General features: G+C 31.8%; 2 protein-coding genes across 2 annotated transcripts; both read right to left on the reverse strand.

Moving 5' to 3' along the window:
• Window positions 1-5,458: 5,458 nt before the first annotated feature.
• Window positions 5,459-9,978, reverse strand: LOC106772959 (Golgi SNAP receptor complex member 1-1). The gene is made up of 5 exons (XM_014659611.2): window positions 9,732-9,978; window positions 7,741-7,980; window positions 6,929-7,096; window positions 6,103-6,216; window positions 5,459-5,870 (listed from the first exon to the last, which is right to left on the reverse strand). The coding sequence occupies exons 1-5, from the start codon at window positions 9,768-9,770 to the stop codon at window positions 5,757-5,759; spliced, it is 675 nt and encodes a 224-aa protein (XP_014515097.1). The 5' UTR covers window positions 9,771-9,978; the 3' UTR covers window positions 5,459-5,756.
• Window positions 9,979-16,781: 6,803 nt separating this feature from the next.
• LOC106772920 (aquaporin NIP6-1) lies at window positions 16,782-19,557 on the reverse strand. Its single transcript, XM_014659557.2, has 6 exons — window positions 19,518-19,557; window positions 19,194-19,442; window positions 18,843-19,067; window positions 18,558-18,752; window positions 17,706-17,767; window positions 16,782-17,188 (listed from the first exon to the last, which is right to left on the reverse strand). The coding sequence occupies exons 2-6, from the start codon at window positions 19,416-19,418 to the stop codon at window positions 17,011-17,013; spliced, it is 885 nt and encodes a 294-aa protein (XP_014515043.1). The 5' UTR covers window positions 19,419-19,442; window positions 19,518-19,557; the 3' UTR covers window positions 16,782-17,010.
• Window positions 19,558-19,596: the final 39 nt, after the last annotated feature.

Below are 19,596 nucleotides of genomic sequence, written 5' to 3' on the forward strand. Positions count from 1 at the left end.
AAATTGTATTATTGATTGTATAAATGAAATAACAACAGGGTGAATCAAGTTTTTGCACAAAAAAGGTTTATTGTGTACATTTTCTTTAACTTCAACAATTGTAAACTACTTCTTCAGCAACTTTCATTTAAACCATTCTCTGAATCAATCATAAACCAGAAGCTAGTTTGGTTGCAAAGGGAACTTTTTACTAAAATGAGGGATTTATTTTAAACCAAACTTTCTTACCAATCCTTCAACCAACCACTATTCAAATTGTGCTCATACCCTTCTCAGCAACTTAGAGCTATTTGCTAAGAATTGACAAATGAAACAACTAATTTTCACCAGGTAGTTTTTCTATTCTTGGGTTCCTTCAAAAGATTGTCACAATGCAACAGCCAGAGATTCATACATAATAAGGGTAACTTAGCAATAATGGCAGCTACACTCTTCATCCCTTAAACTTAACAAATTACTACTGTTTAAGTAATATTCACATAGTAGATTATAAACCAGAACAAGAATAAAACACGATTTTAGCTATTTCCTTTTAGAAAAATTAAATAATGTTATAGTGTTTGTCATGTTGTAGCCAGACAAAGTCAATGGCATGTCAAACCTTCTCTTATGCTGCTACGACTTATGTTAATATTCATGATACTTATGTTCCCATTGGAATTTGTATTAACAGTATTTGTATATAAACTTTGTATAAAGAAGGATAGAACAATTACTGTTGCAGAGAGAAAAATGAATGTTGTAAAAAGTAGAAAGTGTTGTGTGAATATATCATATGAAAAACATAACACGATTCCATAGTACTTTATGAAGTTTGAACATGTACTTTTGGGGTTTCAACTGTCCAATATGACGTAGCTTTTTACTTACAGAAATCTCACGTTGATATATATGTAGGTAGCTTTTACTTACAGAGATGTTACAGTTGATAAGACATCATAAACTATGGTCCCTAGCAGTTTATCTGAAGAAACTGGCTTTTCATAGTTGGGTATGTGTCATTTCTCGTTTGTGTTTTAGTTAATGCTTCGTTTAAGCACTTAATAATTGAAGCCTATTCTGGGAATTTCAGATGGCAGTTTCCTTTCTTCGACTAGTAAAACGTGACACGAAAAATTGCCATATACAAAGCAACCAATCCAACTTTCCCTCCTATTATGTTTTGCCTGCATCTACCATTTATGCTCTTTATCATATACCATTTTGCTTCTTCTGTCACATAAAACGTGTCACTCTATTTTCCAGACCACACTCAGACTCCATATCTTCTCTCTCTTTCTCTTTTCAAACAACTTTTTAGTGTCTTAATAGTATATATTATTAAAATCATCACATCTATAGTGTAGTATTATAATGCCCTACTGCCAGAAGTTTATATTTATTTATTCATTTCTCTATCTATAAATTTATCTGATATTAGTTTTTGCTGTCAGTAACATGATATAAGGTAATTAGACTTTTAGTTCAATGATAAAAAACTGAACTTCTATTCCTTAAACCAGGTTTCAGATTTAATCTTTGTGAATAAAGGAAACAGGTTTTTGGAAAGGATTCTGACATAAATTAATCAAAGATAAAATTATTAAACATTTGACATAGACCTCCACACTGATAAGATACTGTCCACTTTGAGTCAAGTCTTCAGAATTTTGCTTTTGATATTACTCCAAGAGGTCTCTTTCCAATGAAAGTATCTTATGTCCATCTCTTATTTTTTCTGATACGAGACTTTGTTTGTACCTAACATTTCAAGTGGTGGAACTGCAATTTGTTCACGAGTGTGTTATTAATTAGCCAGCCAGGCACCTTAGGTAACAGTTGAAAATGATGTTAGGTAAGTTTGTATGATGCTAAAACTACAGACTGTTACAGGTTTTGTCTTGTAGCAGATGTTGATAAGAAGCTTGGCATGAATGAGGCAATGATTAATTTCTAATTAATCTTCTTTAAGCACCAAAGAAAACTGATAATGATGTATCCAATGCCAATGCTGCAATGCTATAAAAAAGAGGTCCCTCTTGGTCCCCCTTGAAGCTCTTGCAAGCTTTCACTTTCTCGAGGGTTGGAGCCTTTTTGCTTGCAACCTCATTTTATGGTGATTGTGACAACAACCAACACAAAGTGTTGTACACAAGCAACTGAGGCCGCACGGTTGGCTTGCAGAAACACATGCTGTGATACCTAGCAAAGAATTCTCTGACATCTGATGGATAAGTAATAACTTTTGAGATGGTTTAACTCTTTTGCTTGTGCTCACGTTGGCTTGGAATCAAATGCTTGACAAGAAAGGATGGTGACAAGAAAAGGATATCTCCTGTGTCTGCATCACACAGCAAATTCATGCAGAGGTTAAACACAATCTTTCAAGAAAAAGGACAAATTTTTTTAACCACTGTTTTCATCTTAGTGTCTGTAAAAACTTAGATTTTAGTACAACTTGAACTCAAATTTCTTCAGTTTTGTTTTCTTACTCTTGTAGATGAGTTCTTAAATTAATTGTACTTGTGTGGTGTGGTTAGTTTGGTAGGATATTGTTGAGAGAGGGTTTTAATTAGTAGATTCTTTGCAAGGAGAAATCTCTTTGGAAACTGAGGGTTGCCTTTCCTATTTTGTCGTGTTCTTCTTTGTTTTTGGTCAACTGTCGTGTTGCAGATAGCCTTCGAGAATATGACATGTGGCCTATAGCCAGATGTTCAACTGATTAATACACTTTATAGTACAATCTCTTCATATTTTTTTCCTTATTTCTCCCACTATCATTATTTTAATTACGGTTTAAAAATAAATTTCAAATTTAATTCAATTCTATTATTTTTACGATGAGATTTGTATCTATTTATATATTAATAATTCGTATGTTACTATGAAGCTGAGAGGTAGACATGAGAAATAGAACATTTGTTTGGCTACAATGAACTTTACAAAAATAGAAAGAAAAAGCTCTTAAAAATGGAGAGAAGAAAAAGTACAAAAAGTAATTTTTCACAGTAAGTGAGTTGAGTTGCCAAGAAAAGTGAATAACTTTGTCTGGTGGAGCATTGATTATGGAACATACACGTTAATTCTCAATGCTTATTCACGGATTATGGGTTCATTTTCTCATTATACTGCATAATGATTTCTTTTTCAATCTTAATATAAGAAGCCAATTGATCTATATTTTAGTTGTTAGAAAAACTTTCGATAGTGTGTTAGGAGTGTAAGAGTGAGTCCAAGTCCTATATTGAATAGAAATGAAGGTGAAAAATCTATTAATCTATTACTTTAAGGTTTTGGATAGAGAGTTATGTCAATTTCTTATACGGTTGAACTTAGATATTATTATTGATGTTTGTATAACCTCCGTCTCTTCGATAGACCTAACAGTATGTTTAATGTTAATAAGAAAACATAAGAAAAGTGTTAATGTGATTTAGTCTACTTACAAAATAACACGTTATGCTAAGAAGAAAGAGTGATTAGTGTGAAAGAATAATTAGATGATGGATGATGTTGGCGAAATTCATAGGTGTTGATAGAAGTCAAGGGAACATGAAAATATGCATTGATATGGTTGGAGATAAAGGTGAAATAGGATAAGTGTAGAGTTGCTGTTAAAGTTTTCTGCTTTTGTACTATAGCGTTTGCTGGGCCGAATTTGACTGAAAATCCCTTTACAAGATCTTCATGCTTGTTCATTCAGCATGCATCAATGTTGTAAAAGTAACTGATTCAAGACTTTGTCCATTACCAACCCATCATGGCAACACCAGAACCTCTAACGATAACTCAAAAATGACCACTTATTTCCACTACCATGCAGATCACATCACCATGTGCTTTCATCAACTGTTAATCTGAATATGACACAAGAGATATCTAACACACGTGTCTGTCACTCATATGCAGTCATATTGCTACTAACATGCTAAGATCTTTATACTGAGTGGAGAAAGTTAGGCCAAAAGTAGAGCCATTGTAGCTTCAATCCTGTTTCAGTTTCAAACTCAATTCTGCCACTTCAGTTAAGTCCTTTTTTTTTTTTTTTAAATATAGCTTTTTTTTGTTTCAAATGTTATTCCTATCGTACGTATCCAATAGTCCAATATATATATTCACCGAGGAGACAAAAACACCAAATTTAAAGATTTGACATTATTCTTTATCTAAAATCTTAAAGTAATGAATTAACGAGTCTCTTGTCTTTATATATTGTTTTACTTTCTCACTTCTATTCAACGTAAGACTTAGACTGATACTTAAATTCAGAGTATGTTTTACTTTTACTTTTAACACAAGTAATTAAGAGATTCTTACCTCTTTGAGTTGTGCAGCTACCACCCTTGAATCTTGTTGATTGTGACTAAATTGTATTTAGGTATATGCCCAATAGAATGAAAGATAGGGAAGATTCCAATGCAGTGTTTGATGGCCACTTTCTTTTACACTTATTTACTTTATTTGCACCCTCTTTTTTCTTCTTTGCACCTTCTTTTTTTATTGGTTTTGGGTTACTTATAAAAAACTCCTTCTGGAAACTGATTCTGGGAAGGCCTTTTAGAAGAAGAAAAAATTCCAGGAAATCAATTTCTTACATGTTTAATTAAAGAATAAATGATCAATTTAGTGTATGAAAATGTTAGTCTCTAATACTAGCCAGGAAAACATGTCCTTGAAATTTATGAAGATTTCATTTAAATTCCTAGAATTGAAGGGAAATTAATTGGTCTCGTATCGTACTAAAAAATATTCATATATCTCTAATTTATATATATATATATATATATATATATATATATATATATTACCTTTATGATTTTTATAAAATAATATTCATGTATCTATAAACTTTAAATAAAGAACCATTTCACTAATTTTATTTATAGAAATATATTTTCTAAATTTTTTTATTATAAAAAAAATCTTCAATTTTCGTTTTTTTTATTTAAATGTTTGCCCATGTAATATTTTTAAATAAAATAATGGAAAAGAATGTCACTTTTTTGAAAAAAATATAAAAGATGTGAATGTCATTTATTATTAATACACAATAAGTTAATATCTAACTAACAATTTTAACAAATGTGACTGTCATTACAGAAAAACATAAGAAGAATGTTTAATTTTAAAATTAGAAAAAAAATCCATGCATTATTTTTCCCTAATATTAATTGTTCATAGTACAAAAATTTAAGGGATGATACTAACATAATTAAGGACCAAAATTAAAAAAGGAATTTAATGTAACCATAAAAATTTCAGGTATTTTAATTTTCTTTAGTTCCAGTGACTTTTATGACAACAGGATACAATTTCAAGGATTACTTCAAACATTTAGTCTACTTTTGATACATTCTAAAAGTAAATATTCAATTTCTCTCTGCCTATTCATTGTTGGTTTTAGAACAAGACATCAATTCTGTCAAAACAATATTGACATCGTCTTTCCTTTTCATTCCATACACGACCATTAGATTAATGCAGATAAAATAATGATGTTTCATCTTTATTTACAAAAACTGTCTCAACAAATTAATATGTAAAACAGTTCTTCAGTACATGCTATGATTTATGAAATGGGAACCAAGAAATAGAACACTAGGAAATTTCTGATCTTTACTTTTCTCAGCATTGCTTTTGTGGTACATGGATGAACAATGGAATAAAAAATAGACTAGCTGAAAAATGTGTTTCAGCATGGACGAGGTACTAAGCTCAACAGTCAAAAGAACATACATGAGTTTACAAAAGTGGAGCATCCAACAAAAGCAGCAGCTTCACTTGGATAGCCAGTAGATGAAAATGAGAAATGTGCATACGGCTGCAACAAGGGAAAGTATGATGGTATCCATTGACTTTTTCCTCTTTATTGCCGAAAGTATATTATTTACCTGAAACATTATTAAAAACTGCTACATCAAACACCAGAATAACCAACAACATTCACGCATGGCAGATGAAAATTTCAGAATCAAAAGATGCTTTCAAACACTAACGAAACATGAAACCTTATTCAGTGTCCCTTTTCTTGCACTACTTATACAATCTCACAAGACATGGAAGATGTATACGGCCAACAGGAAATGATTTAAACACCAAAATCCATGATGATGAGAATCATACCGTTGGGAGGCGACTGCTAACGTTGCCAAGCTTCGAATTGATACCGCCAAATGTTGAACGTTGGAAGACAAGTGCTCCTAGTGTTGCTTGTGCTTGTGAAATAACGTTGTCCATCTGCAGCCCAAAAATAGGCAGAACAGTTCAAAATAAGACTAGTGCAATTGGACATTAGATACAAATTTAAGGAAAAAATCAAAGGCTTCTCGGAAAAGCAGATCTTTGCAGTTGCTGTATCCCTAGTACATGGCGTGTTGCTTAGCATTTCTTACATACGAAATTCCAATAAGTCCATAAAAGACTAACTTGTTTTCTAACATTTAAGTATTGATGAATATTGATCGCTCAAAGAAAAATAATTTCAAAACAGATTATTCCTATCTAAACCCTTTAAACTCGAACCAACTAAATCAATTTAGCTGTAAGAAAATTTACATTACACATATGTAAATTCTGGCATTAACAACCACATAAATGAGCAATAAAAATTGAGAAAAATAAATGACAAAATATGAAATTCATGAGAAAGGAAAAGTTGTGTTGGTCGAAGAGACAGAGTACACTAAGAAAAATAGTGTCGACTTTAATAGAATATATAGGGGTTGGTTATAAAGTTTCCTAAAGCCTGACAGGCTAAAGCAAAACCTGATATGTTTAACAATGCCCCAGCTAAAGAAAAACTATACAATATACAAGTCAGATGCATTGTCGGAAAAAAGGGTTCATATATAATATAAGTATAACATATGCTAACAATATCTGGATTGAGAAGAAACAAAACAGCATTTTAAATCAGAAATGTGAAACTAAGTGTTTTTGTATCACTAACATGTCCTGTACTTCGGCTGATAGATGCACGCTCTTTTAGGAGTGCATGCTGTTCAGTGTCTACACCTTGTTCCAAGTCTAATCTTGTCCGATCAAATTCTTTAAAATCTTCCAGCAGTGAAGCATGTTCTTGCTTAGCTAGAAGACTTGAACGAAGACGATAAAATTCCTGCAGTTCAATTGCATCCAGCTTAGTGCAAAAAGTTTAAAGGTTTGAAGACATTAAGTAATTGATAAAAAAACAAAAAAAAAATACATTACAAGGTAAAACTTATGTTGAAGATCTAAGAGCAAATTATGGAAATAATATATAGTGACAATTAGAAAGTTAGTATCAAGTATCAGTTAATGCAAAACCATCAAAGACGCTGACAAAGAAATTGGGATACAACACAGGGAGAGGGATCATAGTAGCGTTGAATAACAGTAGATAAAATAAATATTAAATGTCTACGATTTAATCACAAATCACAAGTTTATGCTACTATCATCAGGATATAATGCCGGTGACAGTTACCAGCAGTTTGTCATATCTTATGGAAATGAAAGAAGAATTCCTTGTAAAGAAAAACTTATAAATTAAATTGGGAAAGTTTCTTCAACATTTACTTGCCATTAGTGGAAGTGAAAAAGTTGAACGTATTCGAGTTAAAATCCTCACTTGTGAGAATGAAGCATTGGTCTCAGGGGTATACGTGAAATGTCAATATCCCTATTTACATGCAGAAAGCAATTCAAAATAATAAAAGCTCCATAACTGCGTAGGTTCACACGAAATGATGCAGGACGACACAAGCTTCAACTGTACAATACCTGGGTGAGATCTTGAAGAATTTCTTGGTGTCTAGTCAAAGTGTGAGAAACCATTTCTGAACCACCAGCTGACACCCAAGCTTGCATCTGTGCATTTACTTGTTGAAGTTGTTTTAGTAATCGCTCAATCCAAGACTCTAGATCACTCTCTGAGGCATCAGCTTTTGAAGAAACATTCGCAGAAACCAATTTACGATAAGAATTCATCTGCTCATCTAACTGAGCTTCAAGTTTTCTCGCCTGAAAGAGATTTGGAGGAAAAACTATAAATCATTTTCCTAAGAAAACTAAAATATTTATAAACTAGGTAACTACAAAGGAAGTCGAAACCAAAAGTATAAAATTTCACTTATTTTTCATTATTATTATCATTACTATGATGATTATGTTATTATGATTAAGGAAAAGAAACAAGTTGTAAACACATTGAACAACACTTAAACCAGCAAACAAAATAGGTCAACTAAAATCCAAACTTTCATGTTGAAGAATGTCCCAAAAGATTTAATATACATATTTCAAAATGTACAGGAATTGCAAGCTTGTAGTCGTAAGGACTGACAACTAAAATTCCATAATATTATGTACATTTATATCACGTAACACTACTTTTTTTCTCTCTATAAATTACATCAACCACCTTATCTCACGCTTTCTATCGTTCCATCTCTATTTATACAAATACAATTTATCTATTGCATAAGCTTTTCATAAGAACTCCAAGAAAAGGCAAAAACAAAAAAGCATATCTAAAAATATACCGATTTTAACCGTCACTACATGAAAACAAAAGTTAGAATTGTACAACTTGAATCATACCATTTGATGTGATTCAGTTAGCTACAATTTGTATCAAAAGATAAATTTCAAATGTCTATGAATCTTACGATAAATGATTGGATTGATACACTTTCATACAATCGATATGAATCACACGTTCCACAATTCATTGCCATTCGCTAATAATTGAAAAGTCATATAAGCTTAGAGTGATAAATGAAAATAATTGAAGACACATTTCTAAACTGTTCTATTTAATTATACGGCTACTTTCTTTCTCACTTACTTGTTCAATGCATGAACTTTAATTGATTGTTACATTTCTTCATTTCCACTCTTCCAGTGTAGAGGGAGGCTTCACGGACTCACTAATAGTTTTGTTTTACAAACCGTTTTATGATTTTATCTAATTTTAAATTATTACATTGAACACTGAATAATCTATATGATATATTTATAGTTATTTTTCATCGTCTTTGAAGAATATTATGATTTGATAATTATTATGATTTACAATTCAAAAATTAGCTTCACACGAATTTAATTGAATCTTAATATCAGAGTCTGTTTGGTTTGGCATTGGAATCAATTAAGATATATTTGATTTCGAAAAACCTGAGGGGAATAACATTGAAAATTGTATTACTCATTGGAAAGTGCAAAAATTGATGTATGATGGTAAATCAAATACGATCTTAGTCACTCAACATCACTTCATATTTTCTAAACAGTTTACACAGTTGTGCTCCTGTATTTCAACAGCACATTAATATCCCTATACCATCAGAGAAAAAATTGTTATAAGTTACAGCAATCCTGATTTGGCACCTTCGAAAGATCTTCTCCTAATTCAAACTCAATATGACGTAGATCAGAATAGGAAAACCTTATTTCTTAAACAAATCAGATGTATTCCTAATATATAAAATGAACCTAAATCTAAAGGCAGAATTCTATAATTGAACCCATCAATACACTGCCGTAAACCTGCAACTCAACAAATCAAACCATATTTAAAGCACAGATAGAAGAAAAAGGGTAGAACCCCAATCCCATGAATTCCCCATCACCGACAAAATGAAGAAACCCCATAAAGAAAAGATGGAAACTTGGAGCACTCGAATTATGCATGCCCATTTTAGTTGCATCATTTCCAACATACGCAGATGCATAATCTGAAAAAGAAAGCACAAAAATAGAAAATTAAGAACCTGCTTGCGAAGGGCATCCCAGGAACTCGGAACCTCCATAGATCAGAAACTAAAGAAAGATCAAAAATCAAACGTTGTTTTATTTTTTGATGGAATAACAGCGAACGTTGATGCGATTTGAGGTTGTTTGGCGATGAAGACGGGTCGTCTGCTCCCACGAACAGACGACTTGCAAATGCTCGCTTTCTCTTTCTTTTTGATTTATTTTCTTTCTATTGTTGTGTTTTTCTACCAACAGAGAGAGAAAAAAAATAAAATAAAAATTAGGTTGCTTGCTTTATAATCCAGAATTTTAGATAGATCTCAATCCTTTCCTTCCTTGGATAAGACGTGTATGGAGCATTTCATGCATTATAATATAATTACATACTAATAAAACTAACTATTTTATTTTATTTTGCTTAAATTTTTTAAACCCGTATATTAATCATTATATTGATATTTATAACATGCAATAGAAACCTAAAAAATAAAATTTAATACTTTATACAAATTAATATAATATCTTATAACATGCAATAGAAACCCATATATTATTTTATTTTTTCATATTAATTTACATCAAATAATGATAAGGTAATATATTTTTATATTTACTTAACACAAAATAAAATTAAAATCATCGTAAAAAAATGAATTTTTGTAATATTTTAAGAAAAAAAAGAAATTATTACTTTTCATTCACATATTATAGATTTCGAATAAGTTTTAGGAAAATAAAATTTTAACACCATTTTTTTTACACCATTTTGACACTGCACACGTGTCAAAACGTGGTTGGACGATTTCGAATTAAAAAACAAACTTTGGTTTTTCTCTTCCAAATATATCCCTGCACACGTGTCAAACTTTTTTAATTTGAAACCGTTCAATCACATCTTGACACGTGTGCAGTGTCAAAATAGTGTCAAAAAATGGTGTTAAAATATCATTGTCCTAAGTTTTAAGATATTTCAATGATATATAACATTATGTTTGGAAAGGAGTTTTGCTGAAACCAAACTTGTTTGTGCCCCTTCTTTCTTACGAAACTCTTTCTCTCTAGGATTTTCATCCTAAACTCTCGCTCCCAAACTATCGCTCCACCATTCTCAACTATGGCCACGCCACTGAAATTGCCTTTGTTCACCTATGAAGTCTAGTGTGCAGCTATTGAAGTCCGCCATTGAAGTTTTTTGTCTCCGTCCACCATTGAAGAAGTCCTGGGAGGAAGTTTCGCTTGTGGCCATCTTTGGCGTCTTTTCTAGAAAGGAGACTTTTTTTGGCTATTGCCATTGTTCCTTTGTGGGTTGGGTTCGCAGTTGTTCCTGCTGTGCAGCGTGATTTTCGTCTTTAATCGAAAGCTATTTTGTATGCCCTTTATTCACTTTCGTTTTTTGGTGATTTGTAAGGAGGCTTTTAGTTCACACTGTCATGTTTTTTCCTTTATTCATTTCGCCATGGTCTTTTTACTTGCGTTTTGGAAGGAGTTTGAGTAATAGTAAGTTTATTAGTGATTGCTAAGTGAGCCTTTGATAGAGGAGGCCTTTGATAATTAGTAATACAAAATGTGGTTGATTGTTTATTAATAATCTGTTAGGAGAAATAGAAAAATGAATTCGTGGTGATGATACATTTACTAATGATAGTTTATGTATGGAAATAGAGAATTGACAATAGGTAAAGTAGGTGGTTTTGTATTCGCACTCTATGCTGGTCACTTTCTATGTAGGTGGTTTAATAATTATTTGGCCCTTTTTAAAACTGGTATTGTGTAGGTTAATATTTAATTGACGTCATTACTTGAGTTGAAAACGAAATGGAACCACCTAGGTTAATATTTAATTGACGTCATTACTTGAGTTGAAAACGAAATGGAACCACCTAAAAGTAGTGTAAGTACAGTTTGACAGACTTGTGTTTTCTTTGTTGTTTTCGAGCAATGAATTTATATTGTTATAAATTTGTCATATTTTATAGTGGCGTTGTTGTGCTTGGATGGATACCTCTTATATTGCTAACATGAGAGGCGTCTTTTTGGAACTCAATTTCGGTGGTTACAAATTGTAGATCCTTTAGAGATGAACCTAAAGTTGTTGAAACAGATGGTTCGTCGACCCACCATCATTCTTTTATAGTTAGCCAACAATTAGTCCTTTTCAAAATTAGGGTTAGGAGGTTCCTTTGGGTATAAAGTTGGTGAACCTTTTCCAAAATTCAAAATCAATGAAATTGAAAGACTTGGTTTAATGTCGATGATCTTGATGTAGATGTGGTATGTCGCTTGCATATATTAGTTTGTTTTGTGTCTTTTTTCCTACTTGTTTGTAAAAAGTCTAAATATTATTGATTTGATTGTTGTAGCTTTGGGTTTGGGCGTGTTTTTTCTTTTCGTTCCTTAAATTATGGGACTTTGTTTATGAGAGGCAAAGTTACTTTGTTCACTTTTGTGATTTTTGGAGTTGTTATTTGATTGAGGTAATGTCGAACATTTTGATTGGTAATCTTAGTTCCAAACCATCATCCATATGCACCTTTCAATAAAGCCTGAAAAAGAAGGTGATGAAAGTTGTCATACATTAAATCACTTACATAAACATTCAATGTACTCTACGGATAAAGAAATATATAAAATTGAACATAATAAAATAAAAAATTGAATGTTCATTTGGAAATTTCCCGAAAAGTTCTTCCTTTACAACACAAAAAAAAAAATTGGCCTTTGGGCTAAATAAATAAACTTCTCTAGAGGATTTTTTATTTTTTGGTGAACTTTTCTCTCAAGTTCACGAGCATTGTTTTGGCGACCTCCATTTGGTTCCCGCAAGCACAAGTTTGGGATTAGGAGGATGTACTAATCTATCCAACTTGTGGTGGCACCTGAAGAAGGCCAACCAACTTGCACACTATGTTGCTGCTCCATAAACTCCATGGTTTGATCTACTTTTTTCACTCAGGTTACTTTTTTTTCTAATTCAACTTGGGCTTCCAAATATCTCACCACAAAATTGATGTTTAACTACCCGTATTATTTCAGGGCAATCCACCCAAACATGTCAAGAGTTCAATTCTGTGAAACTTATTGTTTTTTACATTCTACGATTCAAAATTTCGGAAATTACGTCCTTCAATCATGTTTTTTCATCCCATATGGCAAATAGTGTTTTGAAATAGGATATTGAAAGTGAAAAACACTGACATAAAAAAAGTAAATTTGTAAATTTATAAAATCCTAATAATATTGAAAGAACATTCAAACTGTATACAAACTGTAGATATGTTAAGAAAAGAAAAGTTGTTCCAATTCGCAATTGTTCCCTTCCCTCTATTTTAAAACTAACCAATTATCATCATTCTGTCGTTCTTTTTCCAAACCCTCAAATTACCATTTTCTATATAAGAAAATAATAAAAAATAACAAGTTTATAAAATAAGAAAAATAAGATTTACAACCATTTAAATGTTAATTAGTTAAAAATGATTTTAAAAAGTATTTGATCTTATAATGCTCAAAAGTGTTGATTGTTCTTGGTTAGTTGTATTGATTTATAAGTTCAAAATTAACTGTTGCTTTTAGTTTTTAAAGATAAAAAGGTCAATTGATTAAATAAATATTAAATTATTAGTAATATATCCTTTATAAATAAATATATCTGTTCAACATGCATTCCAAAATATATAAAATACTGGAAAAAACTAAGGTCTCTTATCCAATTATAGATTTTTCTAATAAAAGAATAGATTTATTGATTTTTACAACAATTTCCTAAACAAAATACCCGTTGTTAAGAGTGAAAATACTTAAAAATTAAAGTCAAATTCAGAGAGCAGTTGACACAAGTAAATTTGGTCCCCATTGAAACAGCACACAGGAAAATGCAGACAAAAGCATAGACTGTAGCAGATATTTGATACAATGACATATTAAATAATATGGCATTAATATTAACTAACCTTCTCTGCGTTTTCTTCATTTAGCTCGACACCAGTTTCTTCTTCACCAGCAATTGGTTCTACTGTCACTATATCAGGATCTTCTAAACGTTGAAAGAAGTGTTGAGAGATTGAAAATAAGATAGAAATCTAAACGTTGTGTTTTGTGTTGCACTTAGAACGAAACGATGTTATATTTATAAACATGAAAAAAACGACCGTTGCAAAATCTAAACGTTGTATTACGAACGTTGTTATCAACGTCTTAAAACCAACGGTCCAAAATAATATAATATAATATTCAAAATGAACGTTGCATTATGAACGTTGCATTTTCTTAAGAATATAATTTTTAGAAAATTTTTAAACTCTGTACATCTTCCCATCCATCTTCTTCACCTTTATTTCTGAATTTAATTTTAATAAGTAAAAATATGAATTGTTATCAATTGCTCACAAGAACATGTAAACTTAGAAGAATTTCTATATAATTCTTTAAAACAAATTATCTTCACTTTAATGATAAAAGAATCTTTCTGCAAATTATGAATTTCAATCATCCTTTTCTTTTCTTCTACTTTTTTTCGACGGTATTTTTCATAATTTGCTTTAAATTGAGCTGGTTTGAACGAGTTTATTAGTTTGTGGATAAATATTATTTTTAATTATGCATTCGTAAAGTATTTAAATTTTTGCGATGGATTAAAGAAGTTTTTGTGTTAAACTTTGTAAAATTTGTGCCTACATTATTTAAGGTTTATATAATGAAATTGAGGTGGATTTTGACATTACGTTTGACTAGTTATATGTTAATTTTCAGTGGAAAATACTTTAATATGAATATTCTAATAACATAGAGTATGATAAATCACCTTGATGTCACAGAAATTATAATTAAAAATTTCTCTGATTTTAAGTAATAAATTAGACGTATTAAAACAAATATCTGATTTACTGAGGATCAATTATATCAGTCAAAATATATTTATGCTTCAGAGTTATATTTTTGTAACTTATATATTCATTTAAACTATCTTATCATAGGATAAACCATTTATATTTTTAAATGCAATAATTTATCATAATTTTTTTTTTCTTTTCACGAGAATAACAAACTATGATTAATATGAAACGTATTAAAATGACAATTTTTTTTTAATTTAAAAAAAAATGATTAAGATTAAAAAACAGTTAAATAAAAATCATTACATTTTAAAAGATATCATTTTAAGGATGAAATTAATAATATAATTATTTTAATTTTAAGGATGCAAATAAATAAATAAATAAATACATCATTCTTTAATATAATGTATGAAAACACAGAAAGATAGTTTTAAAAAAATATATTAGAATATTTATGTGATGTTCCTATGTATACTATACATAGGATATCGTATAATATTATTATTATTATTATTATAAACTATCTTTTACCACCCAATATTCATATAAAATTTGTAAAATTGTATTTAATGATACGACAGTATATATTCAAACATATCAAATCACTACTTAATATGTTTCTATTGTTAAGTGAGCATCCAAATCGCTATAAGGGAAATCACATTTTGGTAATATGTAATGGAAAAATAAATTTTATATTTTAAATTGATAAAATTAAGATCAAAATTATAAGATATAAATATGATTAAAATATATGAGAGAATATTTAAAGATATTATATTAATTAAAAAATTTGACCGAATAAAATATATTGATATTTTTTTCACGCGATACTTTATGTATGTGATTCAAATTATAGTTAGAAACTTAGATATCTCATAAAGGACATTCCATAATTAAATATTTACATTATATAACATAATTATTAAAAAGGATGAATTAAAAATTACATAATTAACGCTCACAATTACCAATTTCTTTCTGAAGTATATAAATGAAATTAGCATATATTATATTAATCATTGTTTTTCTCAAGAAATTATAATTATTTTGTTGAGATAAGATAAAAAATATATATATTTATTATAATTGCTGTAGAAATATCAACTGATGATAGTAGTTATTAGTAATTAAGATATGTTTATGGTATTGTTTAAAATGATTTATTTTGGTTAGATGGTATAGTCAATTTATAATTTTTGTTTCGAAAATTTGTAGGTCAACCCAAATTCATATATTTAAAGACATGTTTGGCAAAATGAAAAAGAAAATTTACTAATCCTGACAATATTTTGTAGTGATATTAATTAACTGAATGTTGAAAATATTTTAAAATTTTAGTTTAATAAGTTAAACTGTTTCACCACTAACGATAACGCCTCCGCTGACGGCAGTTTCTGACGATGACACGGCTGAAGAAGACACCGAAGATGGCTCCAGTTGCGAGGGTTATGATGGCTCTTTCGCCGCCCACGAAGGCCTGGCGTGGCGGTCGCGCGAACGGGAGCGGAGGTATGGGAATGTCACAAGTTGAGGAAGGGAAGAGTGATGGGGTTGGAGTCGCCAAAATGGCTTCAATGGTGGCCGGCGGCGTCGTAGCAGAAGGCGCGTCGGTGGCTGGGATGGAGATCTGGAGGGATTGCGTTTCGAACGAAATGGATGGAAGAAGCGCTGCTGCGCCGGGTGCGTGGTTTCCGATCACGATTGGAATCGCCGGCGGCCATGGAGAGGTGCAGCGGCGACTGGTCCTGGATGCATCTGTGTTTGCACGTGAAGAAGGAGAAACTTCAGAAGTTTATTTTTATTATTATTTGCACCTTTTTGCACCCTCAAATTTACTGTTCACACCTTCGTTTACATCCCTTTATTCTTTTTGGTTTGCTGCCATGGAGTCGCCGGCGGCGTCTCTGGCAGCCATGGAGAGGTGCAGCGGCGACTGGTCCTGGATGCATCTGTGTTTGCAAGTTTGGAAGTTTTTTTTTTTTTTTCACGTTTTGCACCCTCAAATTTACTGTTCACACCTTCGTTCAAATCCTTCTATTCTTTTTGGTTTGCTGTTAGATGTTACAGACTATGTTTTTATGTTCTCCTGATACTTTTTATATTTATGTTGCATGAAGATGAGTATCAGATTCATCTATTTTCGTATCCTGGTCGGTGCCAGAAAGACAGTTAGGAAGAGAAAATGGCTAAGATAGCTGCCTGAGAGGCAGAAACAGAGATTTATAACATGAAAATAGCTACATTGAAGAAGCCTGCTTGATGTGTAATTGCAATTCCAAAATTACAGAACACGTTGATGCATACATGAACAGAGACCCATGTGTATATATATATCTATCTAATCTAACATACGTGCATGCACCAAACAGTGGTGAATTCTACATGCTTCCATGGAATATCTATAATATTTTCATGGGTACATGAACTTCTGAAGCTCCCAAGAATGGCAGAAGGTGAATTAGGAGGTGGTTTTTGTTGCCTCTTCCTCGGGCAGCTTGACCACAGTGTAGGCACCTGCCCCACACAGAGTTCCAAATATGGGAGCAATGAGATACACCCATATGCCCTTGTAGTTGTTTGCAGCAATGGCTGGACCCAATGTTCTAACAGGGTTCATTGAACTTCCAGTTGCTGGCCTTTAATTAGTCACCATAATTATACATGAATAATATTAATTAACCAAATCAACGAATATTTTTCACCCTCTTTTTTCACACTCACGCACACTATTCCATTCTTTCTTATCTCTACTTACCTTCTCTAATTCAATTCAAAGGGGACCATCTTTTCAAAAACTACACATCTTTTATTCTCTTCTCATTCTCGTTTTAACAAAATCAAACACTTTCCAATACCGAACAGATTCTATTTTACTTCAACCATTTCACAACCCCAACTTGTGCTCTTGCTAAAGCCCTCCCCTTTTCAAAAGATTGGATTATGCCAAGAATAATAAAACCATTAAACATTTTGTATATATATATATATACAAAATATGCTTCTTACTAATATATTATTGGTGTTCCTAGTGACCCATGTGCTTCTTACTATATATGATTTTTATTTTCTTCTTTTATGCAGAAAACCACCAATAATTGTTAAGTAATACTGTAGTAGTAATGTGTTTGTTTGAAAATAAGTTGGGACTTATACCCTGCAATAAGTATGTTGAGCATCACCGTGGCTCCCACTGCGATTCCTGCAAGCTCTCCCACCTGCATAATAACTATATATCAGTTATATCTACTCATATATATATATATATATATATATATATATATATATATATATATAGTGTGTGTGTGTGTGTGTTACACTAGCTTTGTTAAACACAGTATATCTCACTTTAAAATGGATGTACTGATGCAGTGTATAGGTATAAAACGAACAAAAACTGCTGCTCGTATATTTATTTTCTATTAATATCTCTTTTTTTGTTCTATATGTGGCGAGCATAGTCTTTTTAAAATTTGGTTTTTGATGGAAAAACGGAATTTGCCATAAAAAACTCTCCTTGGAGTTTGGCTCTATTTCTATTTACAGCATTGGCACAACGTTTGCCATAAGTATGTATATATATATGTTGCTACTGTGACAACATCGAGATGTACTTCAGTTTTATATATGTTTTTGTTTTATGGTACATGCACGAGTATCATGAGCTTCATGGATCTAGCTAAGGGAGACAAGGCTCAAACTAGTGTCATAATATCATACTATATTTTCATTGACTTGTCTCCTTTCTAAAGATCGAAACATGCATTGATAAATACTAAATAAAACCAATCCTCAGATCTGACAGAAATATTAAACACACAAAATCGTATAAAAATAGAGAAACAGACAAAATCTTGTTAGGGAGTTTATCACTTATCCGCTAATCTGTTCCATTGCACGTAATTAATTAACGTTTGTCGATCTCAAAACATCGTTTTCATATACTTCTTCGACTGATTCGGTTTAGTTACTTATCAGACTAAGTGGTTAATAGAATAAGATACTTACAGCTCTTGTATCGGTGGCCACTGCAGTGACAACAAACATCAGAATAAAGCTGACAATGAACTCTGTGGCGAAAGCTTGCCCATATCCTACTGAAGGGACCGTCACTCCACCGCTCATGAAGGGATGAAAAACCACCTTCAGAGCAAATGCAGCACTTACTGATGCTAAAACTTGTGTACCAATGTACACTGGCACCTGCAATTATTTCATACAGAAAGAAGTATACATCAGACCAAGAAAAAAGATAAACAAAAAACTTTGTTATAAGGCTTAATTTTTAGTTACATTCTTCCACGGAAAGTGCTTCAATGCAGCGAAGGAAATGGTGACAGCGGGGTTGAGATGAGCTCCAGAAATATGACCAGTGGAGAAAATGATGATCATGACAGCAAGTCCATTTGCTGCAGCACATCCAATCAGAGTCTCCGAGCCATGAGTCTTTTGGTTCACAATAGCAGTGCCAATAGCAGCAAACATGAGAATGAACGTGCCAATAAACTCAGCTCCAACCTGGTTTAATTTGCAATCAACTCAGTAACATCAATTAACATACATAAGGAAAAATGGGTCCTCATTCCTTCTTTCAAGTAATCATTTTGCTATAAAAAAGAGCTTAGCTTAGTGCAATTTTGATACCTTTTTTGCTAGGGGGATGGGAGGGGATGGTAAAGAGCAAGAAACTCTAGGCTTGGCTCCATCTTCCAAGGTCCACTGTTCAACAGTACTAAAGCATTTGCAACTTCTGAGAAAGGACGATTTCCTTGAAACATTAGGTTTCTCAAACCTGAGGTTGCCACCAAAAAGAGGGGCCCCTGGTGTTGCAGGTGTGGAAGGTACTGATGAGACTTCCTCGCTATCCATTTTCTCTTTCTAAGAAGTAAGTACCTGAAGAAACAAAGTGACAGATAAGACAAAAAAAGAACAATAATGCAGAATAGTGATGGAAGGAGAGAAAGATACCCTCGTGAATTGTGTTAGTTTTGTATAAAGATTGAAGTGTGAGGATGGAAGAGTGTGAGGTACATATTATATAGGGGGA

Source organism: Vigna radiata, chromosome 9, assembly GCF_000741045.1.
Source record: "Vigna radiata var. radiata cultivar VC1973A chromosome 9, Vradiata_ver6, whole genome shotgun sequence".
NCBI lineage: Eukaryota > Viridiplantae > Streptophyta > Magnoliopsida > Fabales > Fabaceae > Vigna > Vigna radiata.